The sequence below is a fragment of the Carettochelys insculpta genome, chromosome 21 (assembly GCF_033958435.1).
Source record: "Carettochelys insculpta isolate YL-2023 chromosome 21, ASM3395843v1, whole genome shotgun sequence".
NCBI lineage: Eukaryota > Metazoa > Chordata > Testudines > Carettochelyidae > Carettochelys > Carettochelys insculpta.
Window position 1 is genome coordinate 11149040 of NC_134157.1, and position 12571 is coordinate 11161610.

Consider the following 12571-nt stretch of genomic DNA (forward strand, 5'->3'; position numbering starts at 1 on the left):
GGGGCGTCCCCAGTTTCCTTCAGAGCCTGGGGAGCCTGCGCCGCCCTCAGGGCAGAGTGGGTGACTATGGCATGGGGGAGGTGAGGGGTAGAACCAGCCCTGGGCACGTGGTACCACCTCTTGGCACGCTCAGTAGCAACCGCTCTCCAGCAATGGTAATGCTGCCCTGCCCCTGCCCAGCCCACAGGGCACGAGGGGCCTCACGTGACAAGAAAAGCTGGAGGCTGGTTCCCTGGACACTGGCCTTCCCCTCCTTCCCTAGCCAGGGTGTCCTCTGGGAACTCTTTGGCCCCCAATGTCCAGAGGAGTTCGGCAATCCTGCCCCACGGCACACATAGCCATAGCCCCCTAGAAAGCCTCCCTCCTGCCCCAGGCCCAGCAATGCTCTGGGGTTAAGCCTGGCTCTGAGCCAGCCAGCACAGGCAGGGATCACAGGGAGCTGGGCCCTTTGGACAAGAAGGGGCTGGTCTCCCTTTCCCCATTCCAATGCCGCACTGTGCCTCCGGCTTTTCCAGGGCTCCTGCTCTGTGGGGTGGGTATAAAGCAGGCTGTGCGCTGCACTGCCAGCTCACGTTCCTCGCGGTGCCCTCTGCAGGGCGGCTGTGCTGCAGCCACAGGCTGGCGACCCAGCCGTGGGGCACACAGCCACCATGTGGCCTCTGGAGGGGGCCCCTCTGATTACAGACCGTTGGACCAACCTTCACTTCAACCAGGGAGGCCACTCATGTGACACCCGATTACATTTGGGTGCCCTGAGATCCAGCTGTGAGACGGCATCTCCTGGGGCTGTAACCAGCCTCAACAGGTCACACCTCCTCATGTGATAGCACCTCACTGCCTGAACTATCAGAGTGAGGTCGGATTCACTGCCTGGCGCCGCTAACTACGGCCCTTCAGGTGGACCCACGCAAGCCGCTCCAGTGCGGTGGCCTGGGTCTCATTACAGGGAGAACGTAGCTCTTTGTGTGTTTGCATGCGCACACACATGCGTACACACATGCACACACACACACGCGCACACACGCACACACACGCACACACACACTCACGAGGCGGCTTTTGTTTGCTGATCATTCCTTGCTAATCATGGCAACAGAACATCTTCTGTAACCCATCAGCCCCTTGATGCATCTGGCCCAGTTTCCTGCCTCTAACACTGGCCACTGTTTAAAACAAAAACGCAGTCCAGTAGCACTTTAAAGACGAACAAAACAATTTATTAGGTGATGAGCTTTCGTGGGACAGACCCACTTCTTCAGCCCGTAGCCAGACCAGAACAGACTCAATATTTAAGGCCCAGAGAACCAAAACAGCAATCAAAGTTGAAAAATCAGAGAGCAGATCTGCTCACCTTGATCATTTTTTTTCTGATTTGTCAACTTTGATTGCTGTTTTGGTTCTCTGGGCCTTAAATATTGAGTCTGGTCTGGTCTGGCTACGGGCTGAAGAAGTGGGTCTGTCCCACGAAAGCTCATCACCTAATAAATTATTTTGTTAGTCTTTAAAGCGCTACTTGACTGCTTTTTTGTTTTGATAGTACGTAGACTAACTCGGCTCCTTCTCTGTTACTGGCCACTGTTTATGCAGCTAAAAAATACTATTAATCATTAACATCTGGACTGTTTGTTGATTGGATGTAGTTTTGGTGATTAACCAGTTACCCTTTCCCAGGTATTTTACATCTGACACCTGTTACCACCAGTGACTGACTGGTGGCAGTCAGGGGTCACTCCAGTGTAAAGGAGCAGGGAGTGTGTCCCATTGGCTGCAAGGTGCAATCAGTAGGAAAGCTTGTAAAAGCACTTAGGGACGCATTGAGGATGTGTGTTTTTATTGCACTGTCATTATCAGCCTTGTCACCCCTGTGGTGTTTCACAATCAGACCACAATGACAGGCCCAGATGGCCTAATTGCTGGGCTGGACAACCTTAACCTGACCAGTAGGAACACCAGCGCAGAACCGCTTCCTCCAGGAAGCGAGATCAACCTCCCCTCCTCTGCCATGCAGAGCCAAGCCCAGTGGGGCTGGGCTCAGGCCTGGCCTAGAAGGAGCTGTGAGGATTGCCCCGTGTCCAGCGTCACTAACCAGACAACACATTCGCTCAGTGGAAACCTCTCTTGTGAGCTGGTGGATGGAGCAAAGGAGGGTAGTGGACCAGGTTCCCTGTGAGCTGCGTGCTTGAGATTCAGGTGCTGCCCAGCTGATTACAGAGGTGGGCAGCAGCGTGTGTTTCTATTGGTGGTGCACATTGGCACATGCCTTGGTGCACATAAAAATTATTTTGTCCATGGATGGAAAAAAACGAGAGGGACCCCTGCTAGCAGATCCTGCACCCTCCCTGCTAAGCAGGAGGCAGGCCAGCGAGCTGGATGCTGGAGAGCAGGGGAGGTGCTGCTTTGCAGAGCCAGAACTGAGGGAGGGGGCTAAAACTGGGGTTCTCACTGGTGGTTCTCCCCCTCTCCCACCTCACCCTGGAAGCTTCCATTCCTTCCCAGTGCAAAAGCAGATATTAACAGTCAATGGTTGGGCCTGTTCTTCCAAAGCATGCAGGCCCCTGGTCGTGCTCGGCTGCTAGCAGAACACCCAGAAAGAAAAGCCCCTGCGGTTGAGTGGCAGGCAGGCCAGCAGGGCTGCTGGGGACAGCAGAGGGTGGCAGCGGGGGAGGCAGCGGGGTGCTGAGCAGCAAAGGCATGTTTTAAAGATAGAGGAAATGCTGAGTGAAAGAGCGAGGGGGGCGGGGGAAGAGGAAGGGAGGGGAGGGCTCAAGGAAAGTTTATAAACTTCGCCCTTGTGCAGTTCAGTGGCTCCATCAGCAGCTGAGAATGGCGGAGAGCCAGAAGCGAGGGGTCTTCAAAAAATTCAGTAAGTAGCTCGAGGGGATGTGCGGCCGGGCGGGCTCTTGTTCCCACCCCCGGCTGAGCTGGGCAGCCTGAGCTGCAAAGCACGGCCAGGCAGAATGGAGGGGCTGGGGTTGTGAGGATGCGCGTGAGACTTGGGTGCCTGCAATGCCTCTTCGCCATGGGGCTGTGCAGTGCTCCTGGGGGAGGCGGCCCTGGGCTGCCCCCGCCCTACGCTCTGGGGGCTCGCGGCTGCCGGGTGCTTGCTGCCCTCTTGGATGCTCGTGGGCGGATTCAGAAGCTGCTGGGTTTGCTTTCATGGGGCTAGCGGGTTTCTGGTCCCACCTCTCACGGGCTGCGGTACCTCAAGTAATCCAGTTTCTCGGCCCCGAGCTGAACTGGGCTGTTGAGCTGGGACCAGTCTGGTTTAATCCGGTGTAAAACTGGGTGCCAAGAGGAACACAGGACGGGCGTCTCTCTTAACCCCCCTCTGAGCCCCACCCTGAGTCCTCTGCCTGGATGGAGCACACAGAACACACCAGGCAGCGTGTGGTACCCCAGCCATGGTGGGACTGTGTGGAACAATGGAGAGACTCCAGATGGACCTGGGGGTGTCTTCCCCAGGGCGGGAGGAAACCCTGGCCTCACTGCAGTGGGAGTCTTCCCACTGACTTCCCTGGGCTGGGCTCTCACCTGCTGTGTGCACAGGGATAAGAAGTGCTTTGGAGATGGCACCAGAAAACACTCCCCAGCAGCAGCTGTGGGTTGAACTCTGCTCTTTCTCAAAGACCTGGGGCTTTCCCCAAAGGCCTTCAAGGCAGCTACCCAGCACAATTTCATTTTCTGCCCCCTCACACTTCCTTCCCAGCAAGCCTCCCGCACCTGTAACTTGGCCCGTGAGGAGGAGGCTAGAATTTAAATTTGCTTTGCTTACTCCCTCTCCTCATGCTCGATGCCCACCCCGAGACTTTGAAAAGCGGTGTCTTCCCGCTACAGGATCACTCAGTGCGTTGCAGACATGAACCAAACCTGCCTCACAGCAGCCCTGGGTAGTAAAGTTCATCCCTGATTTAGACATGGGGGAAACTGAGGCACGGTGGCATGAAGTGATGCCTCTGGCAGAGTTGCATTTACCACTCGATCATCCAGGGGGGGACAGCAGTTTTGGGATGACCCCTCTCAACAAGTCTATCAATTCCCTTTCAATAGGATCCCCTTCTGCTCCCCAACAGAGGAGAAGGATGGTCTGGAGGTTAAAGCGCAAGAGAGCTAGGTTCCACTCTCCACTCTGCTACTGACTTCTTGCATGACCCTAAGGAAGTCACGTGGGGGAGAGCTCCAAAGACCCAAATGATAGTCAGCCACCCCGCTCCCTGCCACTCACCGCCGTCCCCTTTATCTCCTAGGCTTCAGCTGTTCAGACTGGACCATCTCACTAGCTGTTTGTCCAGCCCGAGCACAAATGAGTAAAACCCTTGAACGAGGTGTGAAATTCAGACCTGGGAGTCAGGTTGTGCCACTGATTTAGTGCCTGACCTTGAGCACATCACTTCTTCCATTTGTCACCGAGTTTTCCTGCCTGGGGTTTGTGAGGCTTGTTTGCAAATTGCTTGGCGAGCCTGTGACAAATGATGCTAAGAACGGCAAAGCTTTGCATTATGACGCTGCAGCCAGGGTGCCACAGACTCTTGAGACCAGAAGGGACCGTTGGAACAAGACTCATCTCCTGCCAACCTGACCTAGAGACTTCCCACGAGGGATTCCTGCCCTGCGCCCTGGCCCCCAAACCCAGTCACAGCACAGCCCTAAGCTCACGCTGCCCTGGGACAGCCCTGCAGCTTTCTGGAAAGGGAAACAGCACTTTCAGCAGGCTGCCTACCCCTAGTAGCGGCTACCAGAGTTGCTAATGGCCCAGGCAGCTGTGCCCTGGCTCTCCCACCTGGTCCAACCCTGGCACTGGCTGAGGGGGGTGGTGCTAACCCTGTGCTGCAGGAGCTACCGGAGCAGAGCAGGGGGGTGAAAGGCGAGCCCTTCCTGTCCGGGTTAGAAATACGACTCGGGTTAACGCTCTGCACTCAGCCTCGCAGGTGGCAGCTGAGAGATGAAAACAGAGCTCGAGAGGCTCTCGGGGCTCACTCGCTTAGGAAGTGGGCAGATGGTATGTTTCCCGCGGTCTGCCTCTCGCTGACACAGGCTGAGCTACTCGCTCGGGAGCGCAGAAGGGCCCTGAGCTCATCTGGAGTTAGTGTAGATACGGGAACCCACACAGCAGCCCAGCCCCACACGTACCCTCCTGCACAGGCCTGGTCACATGGTCCCATCCCTGCAGGAACCTGGCCCCACATGTACCCACATGGTCACATGGTCCTGTCCCTGTAGGAACCTGGCCCCACACGTTCCCACATGCACACAGGGTCACATGGTCCTGTCCCTGTAGGAACCTGTGTGCATGTGGGTACGTGTGGGGTCACAGTCACATGGTCCCATCCCTGCAGAAACCTGACCCCACACGTACCCACATACACACATGGTCACATGGTCCCGTCCCTGCAGGAACCTCACCCCACACATACCCACATGCACACACGGTCACATGGTCCCGTCCTGCAGGAACCTGGCCCCACACATGCTCACACCCACACAGACATGCACAAAAGCACATGGCCTTCCCCACTGACACACACACACGCTGTCACATGTACACAGCACAGTCTTGCTCACACAGATATCCAGTTGTGGTGCACCATGCGCCATCGAGACACACCCAGACTCTCCTCCCCCTTCAGGAATATATGAGCACTCACGGGCACCCGCTGCCACAGACCCCTAGGGCTCAGATCATCAGGCCTCACTGGGGGTCACAGAGGTTTGTCTCAGGTTCCACCTGGCGGCACGTGCAGGCAGCGGGATCCTGGAGCAGTGTGGTGCTGTCCTCTCTGGAAGCCGAGCGCATCACGAGGCTGTTCACTGCCTGAGTCACCCTCTGACTGAAATAATAACTTAGGGACAGGGTGGCTGACATGCACACAAGTGTAAAATGCTACCGGATGAGAGCAGTTACTTTTAGCACTTGGAAGGAGATAACAGGGGTGGCCAAACTTTTGGTATCAGGGGTCACATGGCAATTTTTTTACATGTTCCAGGGCCTGAACACAAAATAGCACCAAACTGACCCCCCCATCCCCAGGCTTAACCCCTCTCAGCCCCAAACCCTCCCCCCATCTCCAGGCTTAACCCCTCTCAGCCCCGAACACGCCCCGCATCCCCAGGATTAACCTCTCTCAAATGATGAGCTCCGCTTGCTGCTGCTGCTGCTCCTCTGTGGCTGCCACCTCCCTCCCCACCTCAGTGTGGCTGTGCGGCTCCATCAGGGCAGACTCTGCTATGCCTCCCTGCAGCTCTCCTCACTTCCGCCACCTGCAGTGCGGGTGGCTTCCTGCTCCACCACACTGAAATAATGGAACTAAATGTAATTGAGGGATCCTCCCTGCCACCCTTTAAACCAATTCAATTTAATTCCATTATTTCAGCTGCTGCAGGGCAAGGAGCTGCAAGTGGCTCCTTAAAGAGCCGCATGTGGCTCCGGAGCTGCAGGTTGCCAAATTCTGCCTGACTACGCCCTGCCCTGCACACTCACTTTGGGTAAAATGGTGCCGCTGCTGCAGGAAAAGGCTTCATGGCCTAGATTCTGGCCCGCAGGCCACGTGTTGGCCACCCCAGGTTAACCCATCGCTAGCATCTCCTTGTGGCCAAGGATGGTGTAGCAGCTCTTCCCTGTTGGGCACCTCGTGCAGATAGATGATCACTCCAACACTATGGTGGTCTGCATCTCCCAGGGACTTAGGTCACTTTAAAGTAAGTCTCTCCCTGTCTGGGACACCAAGAAAGAGAAGAACGGGAATTAACACAAATCATTTCTCCCAAAGTGGGGCAAAGGCTCTCTTCCATCAGAGCAGGCTCACTGGGCTATAGCCCTATTGGAGCTCCCAGATAACAGGGGGGCCCCTGTGGGCTTGGAATACCCAATCGCAGGTGCCTGCTGTGAATGGGCAGACTAATGACACAGACAGAGAGTCAGGCCCTTGGCAGAGCCCTGATCCTGCCCCCAACCACACAGGTGTCATGTCACTGGTGTGGATGGGTGCTGCCTGAAGTCACAGAGGCCAGCATCAGGGTCCTAGGACATACGAGGTGTGGGCGAGTCCCAGCATTCTGCCACTGACGCCCCCAACATCTCTGCTGGAGCCGGTCCAGCCCCTCCCACAGAAGATGCATCCGCTTATGGGCTGCATCTCCCCACCCAGCCTCTGCTCTAACTGACGCACAGGCTCTGAGCTGAGCAGTTCCTTCACGTGCTAGATCATTACACACTGAGCAGAGCATGCACAAAAACCACAGTGGTGCAAAGCCACCATCAGACCCACAACTGTTCTCACCGGGGGCAGAATCGACCCTGCTGAGAAAGCCAAACGGGGGGAAGGGCGGGGTTCTGCCAGCAGACACAAGAGGCTGTTCTCTCCAGGCTACCATCTCTCCTGGCTTGCTTCTGGCCTTTTAGCCAGGAGCAAAGGGAGCGAAGCCTCAGGCACAGAAAGGGGACGGGGGAGGCATATCATCAGTTTGCTCGGCTGCCAGACAAATGCAGCCTCTTCCCCTGCAGCTGTCAGGGTTTTGCTGAGGGTGGGAACCTGAGCGGAAGGGTGGGAGCAGGGCTGCCCGGTGCCTGTTCACATTCCTCTGGCTGGCTGGGAACCGTTTTCCACCTTGTTGCCTGCTCTGGGCACAGACCCGGGAGTGCTCTCTGGGGAGCAAGGAAAAAGGTCAGATTTAGAGCCAACTCCTGGGAGGCTGAGAAGAAACCAGCTCTGAGTTTGGCCCTCAAAACCCCATTGAGCTAACAGCAGGGAACAGAGCAGGAAGAAATGGAGATTGGTTTGTTGCTGGGTCCCCCTCTCTTCAGAGCCCTTCATCCTCTGTGTCAGGGCTCCCTTGCCCCTCACCGGAGCTGAGTAGGGCTCTCACCAGACCCCTGCATGTTTCCATCAGGTTTTGTTCTCCTCAAGGCCCAGAAGAACATGGCCCTCGAGCCCAATGTCCTGGAGTGTGGGGGTCACTAGGCCCTGCATCCCCATCCATGGCCAGAGGGGAGTCTCAGCCAGCAGGTAGAACAGAAGGTTGATTAGGTGACAGATACAGCGTCCGCACAGAAGTGGTCGGCACAATCCATCTGGGAGAGAGGAGTTCCGGGGGGGGGGCGCGGTCCCTGAGCCTGGGCCCCAGCCCTTTTCCTCCCCAGGCACCAGAGTCTGCCCCACTCCCAGCTGGCCAGGTCTCTCTCTCTCTCTCACACACACACACACACACACAGGTTACAAAGGCCATCAACCACTGAGTTCCCATAGAAACTATCACACTAGAAACTCCCATCTCCCACGACGGGCATGTCTAGACTACATGGGTCGACCTTCCAGAGGAGAAGATCTGGAGGAGACGCATGAAATCAAACCACCTGGGGCCAGCAGTCGACCCCTGTGTCCTCGATATTGTGAGCCATACGGGAGGTCAGCTGGAGAGTTTCTCCCGTTGACCTCCCTCTGTGAAGATGACCAGGTAAATCGATTGCAGATAAGTTGACTCTAGGTGCACAATGGCCATAGCGAGAATTGCATATCTGCAATCGACTTCCGTACCTAGTATAGACCAAGTGGTGCAGTGCCTAGAGAAACTGGGGCACGCACCCGCGATCACAACAGGGCAGCAGGGAACACACACAATGTAACAAGGGGAATAAAATCCCCACAATTCCCACACTGTCACGCCCGCAAACAACAGAGAGGCCCAAATTCCCCAGTAATGCTGAGCTGCAACCAGCCCCGGCCTTGCATCCAGCGGACGCAGCCTGGCAGCAAGCCGCCCCATCGTGGTGGTTCCCCTGGGCAGGATCAGGAAACATATTGGCCAGATTAGCCCTTACCAACAGCATCCACCCTGCAGCAGCGTCTGAGAGCTGGCAGGCTGCGGTACCACTTCCCGGCTAGAGCCCTGAGTTGGATTTCCTCGACAACGGGACACTGGGCTTGTTTCTTTGACTGGCTGTCTAGAATCTGGAGATCTCTTATTCCTCCCCATTGCCCCAGTGGGATTCTGTGGGGCCAGATTTCTCGCCCCCCACCGCCCCACCTTGCCCCTTGTGCTGTCAACATGTTCGTGAAACCCAGTCACTCCCCTTATGAACCAGTCAAGTGCTATTGGGCAGTATCTTGCACATTTGTACATCTGAACAACCCTTAGCACTTACATAGAGCTTAGTATCCAGAGAGCTCAAAGTTAATTTCCAAGGAGGTCAATATCATGTGCCTATTTCACTGATGGAGAAACTGAGGCAGGAGGCAATGACGCCATTAGCCCAAGGCCACTCAGCCACAAGTGACCATCTCAGGAATGGAACTGCATTCTTCTGAGGCCCAGTCTGATGGCCAGCGTTCCCATTAATTTTTTCCCATCCACAGATGGAATAAATTTTGTTACATGCACTGAGGAAGGCGCAGATGTTCACCACTAAATAGAAACACAGGCTGCCCACAGTGGGTGGCTGTAGGCACTCTGCTAATAGCTGGGAGGCATTTGGCTCTCTCTTGGGCAGCCCCTGTAAGCTGAATGCTTGGGCAAACACAGCCCATGACTTAACCATTAGGCCATGCTACCTCAAGACACCCACAGGTGCTGGCAGGGGGCGTCAGGCTGGCTGGACCAGACTCTCCCAGTGCAACTCCACTGAGCTACCCCCAGGTGAGTGGGCTCAGCACCAGGCTGTACTTCCAGCCCCAGTGCCTTCATCCCAGCCTCCTGCCCAGAGCCAGCCCAGCCCTGTGCTTCCCTCCTCCCAGGGAGTAACCTCGCAGCACATTTCCTTGTTTCCTTTTCTCTTCCAGAGTTCTTCAAGTTCAAAGGCTTTGGGAGCCTGAGCAACATCCCTCGAGCCTTCACCCTGAGGCGAGTGTCTGTCGCCCCCAGCGTCCCGGACAGCCTGGGGACGGGGACCCTGCACCCCAACAGCTTCCTGGAGAGCCCACTGGAGAGCACCCAGGATGACCTGAACACCATGCCCAAGAGCCCGTCTCCCTACGCCAGGTCATCCGACATGTACAGCCACATGGGGACAATGCCCAGGGCCAACGCCAGCGGGGCGGGGAAACGGGTCAAGAGCTCCCAAAACTGCCGCGAGAGAGGAACCGCAGGTAGCGGAGCCCCTGGCACATCCCCATCAGCCACCCCAGAGTCCGTGGCTCCTGCTGGCCCTGCCCCGGCAGCAGAGGCTTCCCCAGCAGCTGGAGGAGATGAGACTTTGCCACCGAGTAACATCCCCAGCCTGGGTGAGTCAGTAACAACAGAGCCTAGTGGGGGATCTGACTCCCTGGGGAACAATCCACCGCCTGGACAGACATCGGGGTGCCTGGGAGAGGGACCCACTGCCAGCCCAGCCCAGGAACCTCTCCCAGCTCCTACAACTGGTTGTACCAAAGCGGAGCTGTTACAAGAGCCTGTCCATTTGGAGGGAAAAGAAGCAGTAGAGGAGCTGCCGCGTATCTCCCAGGAGAGCCCCTGCAGGAGGTAAGACACAGCTTGGGCATGCTCAGCTACTGCAGCGCACCCTGGTTCTGCTGCTGGATGAGGGCTCAGGCCCCAGCCCAGCAAAGCACCTGCATAGGTCTGAACTGAGCACATGCACAAAGTCAAGCATCTGCTGAATTGCTTGGCTGGATCAGGGCCAGAGCACTCAGCACCCTGCAGAATCGAGCCCCTCCAAGGCACCCCTTCCATCCCATTCTATTTAGGGATGGATTTGCTCCAGAGGTGGGGGCAATGCTGTATTCAGCCAGCTGGGGTGTGCTAAATATTTCCCTACTCCCACCACTCGCTTGCCTCTGTTACCCACAAGGAAACTGGGCCCATAGCAGCAAAGTGACTCACAGCAGCTGGCCTAGAACCCAGGAAGCAGGTCTCCTAGCCCTGGGGCCAGCCACTAGGCCACATTCCCCTCCGCAAACACCACAGGAAAAGTGGCTGCTTATTAGAACCTTTCGCGTCTGTGTCAGCTTTGTCAGAACAAATTTTCCTGTGGGGCTTCTAGTTTTCCCAGCTTCCGGCCCGGACGGAAACGTCTCAGGCAGGCTGATTTCCTCCGGCCTGCCCCTTGTCTGGGTCTCAGCTTAGTCTCCAGTTGGGACTTTGTTGGTTTGATGAGCCGCTAGAGAAATGCACCAGTTGGGGCTCGGGAAGCCGAATGTGGAGATCTCCATTGTGTAGCACCATCCCCTTCTTTCTCCCCCGGGAGGAGAGTGTCACTTTCACAGCGTGCCTGGTCTCAGGTTCAGCTGACCAGCTTGCGGGGGGGATGGGGGCAACCTGTGCAGCCGCTGGGGTTTCTCAGACTCCAGCTGCTTGCGACTGTCAGAAGACAGCGCTGTCCCTTGGCCTCAGCCCAGGGCCTCCTGGCTCCACCAGGACTGTCAGAGACCATGTCAAATTCATAGAGGAGGCCTCTGCTTGGGAACGCACTAGGAATTTGGGAGGGGATGTGCTGGGCGGCTGCTGGGAGCTCCAGCTGGCACTGGCTGGCCCTACCAGGCTTTGCGATGGCTGCAGGGAGTTCATCAGAATCTCCCTCAAAGCCCTAAGGGACAGTGACCCTCTGCCCTCCCCAGTCTCGGCCCCAGCTGGAAGCCTCCCTCACCTTTAACTCAGCCCAAAATTGCTGGGCTTAGCACTAGAGCCACACTACCAGGGCTGGCTGCACAGAGACCTGTCTGATCCCACTACACGCTTGTGAGCACACTCCTGGGCACGCACATGCCTATGAACTCACACCCGTGACCACACATGCACAAAACACACACGCCTGTGAACACAGAGCCTGCGTGCCTGAGCCAGGACCCTGCCCGCCTGCCTGGGCTCTGGCTGCTCCCTTGCAGGGAGGGGGGCAGGTGCGGGGACACCACAACCCAGCCTGACCGCAGCAGGCGCCCCCAGCGGCACAGGACCCAGCTCTTTAGCAGGACTCGCAGGCTCCGGATGCGGCCGTTCAGTGGGCGGCAGAGCGCTAGGCCCGGAGGCTGGGTGCGGTGCCAGGGGCAGTTCCCTTCGCTGGGGCGGGGGGGGACGACTCAGACCCACCGCTTGGCTCTACCTGGGGTTTGCCTGTTCCCTGGGTCCTGCGCTGGGCCCAGTTGGAGGGGTCTGTGCTGCCCTCCCCCGCCATGCGGCGCTGCTTTACACCAGCTTGGCCCATCGCTTCTCTCCCCGGCTTGGGCCAGGCCCGATGCCGGTGCCTGGGCTTTACCGCAGCGCAGAGCCAGGCCAGCGGCTCGGGACTCCAGGGAGCCCAGCCCACGCCCCCTCCCTCCGCCCGCTGCTGGGCCAGGCCCGGGTGGGGAGGGATCTCTCCCGGGCCCCGCGCCGCGCTGCATCCCGCCGGCCGGGCCGGGCCGGGCCTGGGAGGGCGGAGGCAGGGCCGGAGGCGGAGGGAAGGGCGGGCCCGGCTCGGCCCGGCTCAGCCCTCGCCAACTTCAGCGCTCAAACTCCCTCGCAGGCGGCCGGCCCGATGACCGAGGTGGGCAGGAGGCCCCACGGCCCAGGCGGGTGAGTGTCCCCCGCGGGGGCGCAGCAGGGGCCGCGAAGCCGCGCGCGGAGCTCCCCGCTCGGGCCCGGGGGTGGCCGCGGAGGCGCCCCGGTG

At 57.8% G+C, this 12571-nt stretch overlaps 1 protein-coding gene across 1 annotated transcript in view; it reads left to right on the top strand.

Annotated features, from left to right (window-relative positions):
• Positions 1-12372: 12372 nt before the first annotated feature.
• Positions 12373-12571, top strand: part of SH2D3C (SH2 domain containing 3C) — a 47125-nt gene continuing 46926 nt past the window's right edge. The window contains exon 1 of the mRNA XM_075015482.1: positions 12373-12477. Within this exon, the coding sequence (XP_074871583.1) occupies positions 12440-12477 (38 nt within the window). The 5' untranslated portion in view covers positions 12373-12439. The remainder of the gene's footprint in view (positions 12478-12571) is intronic.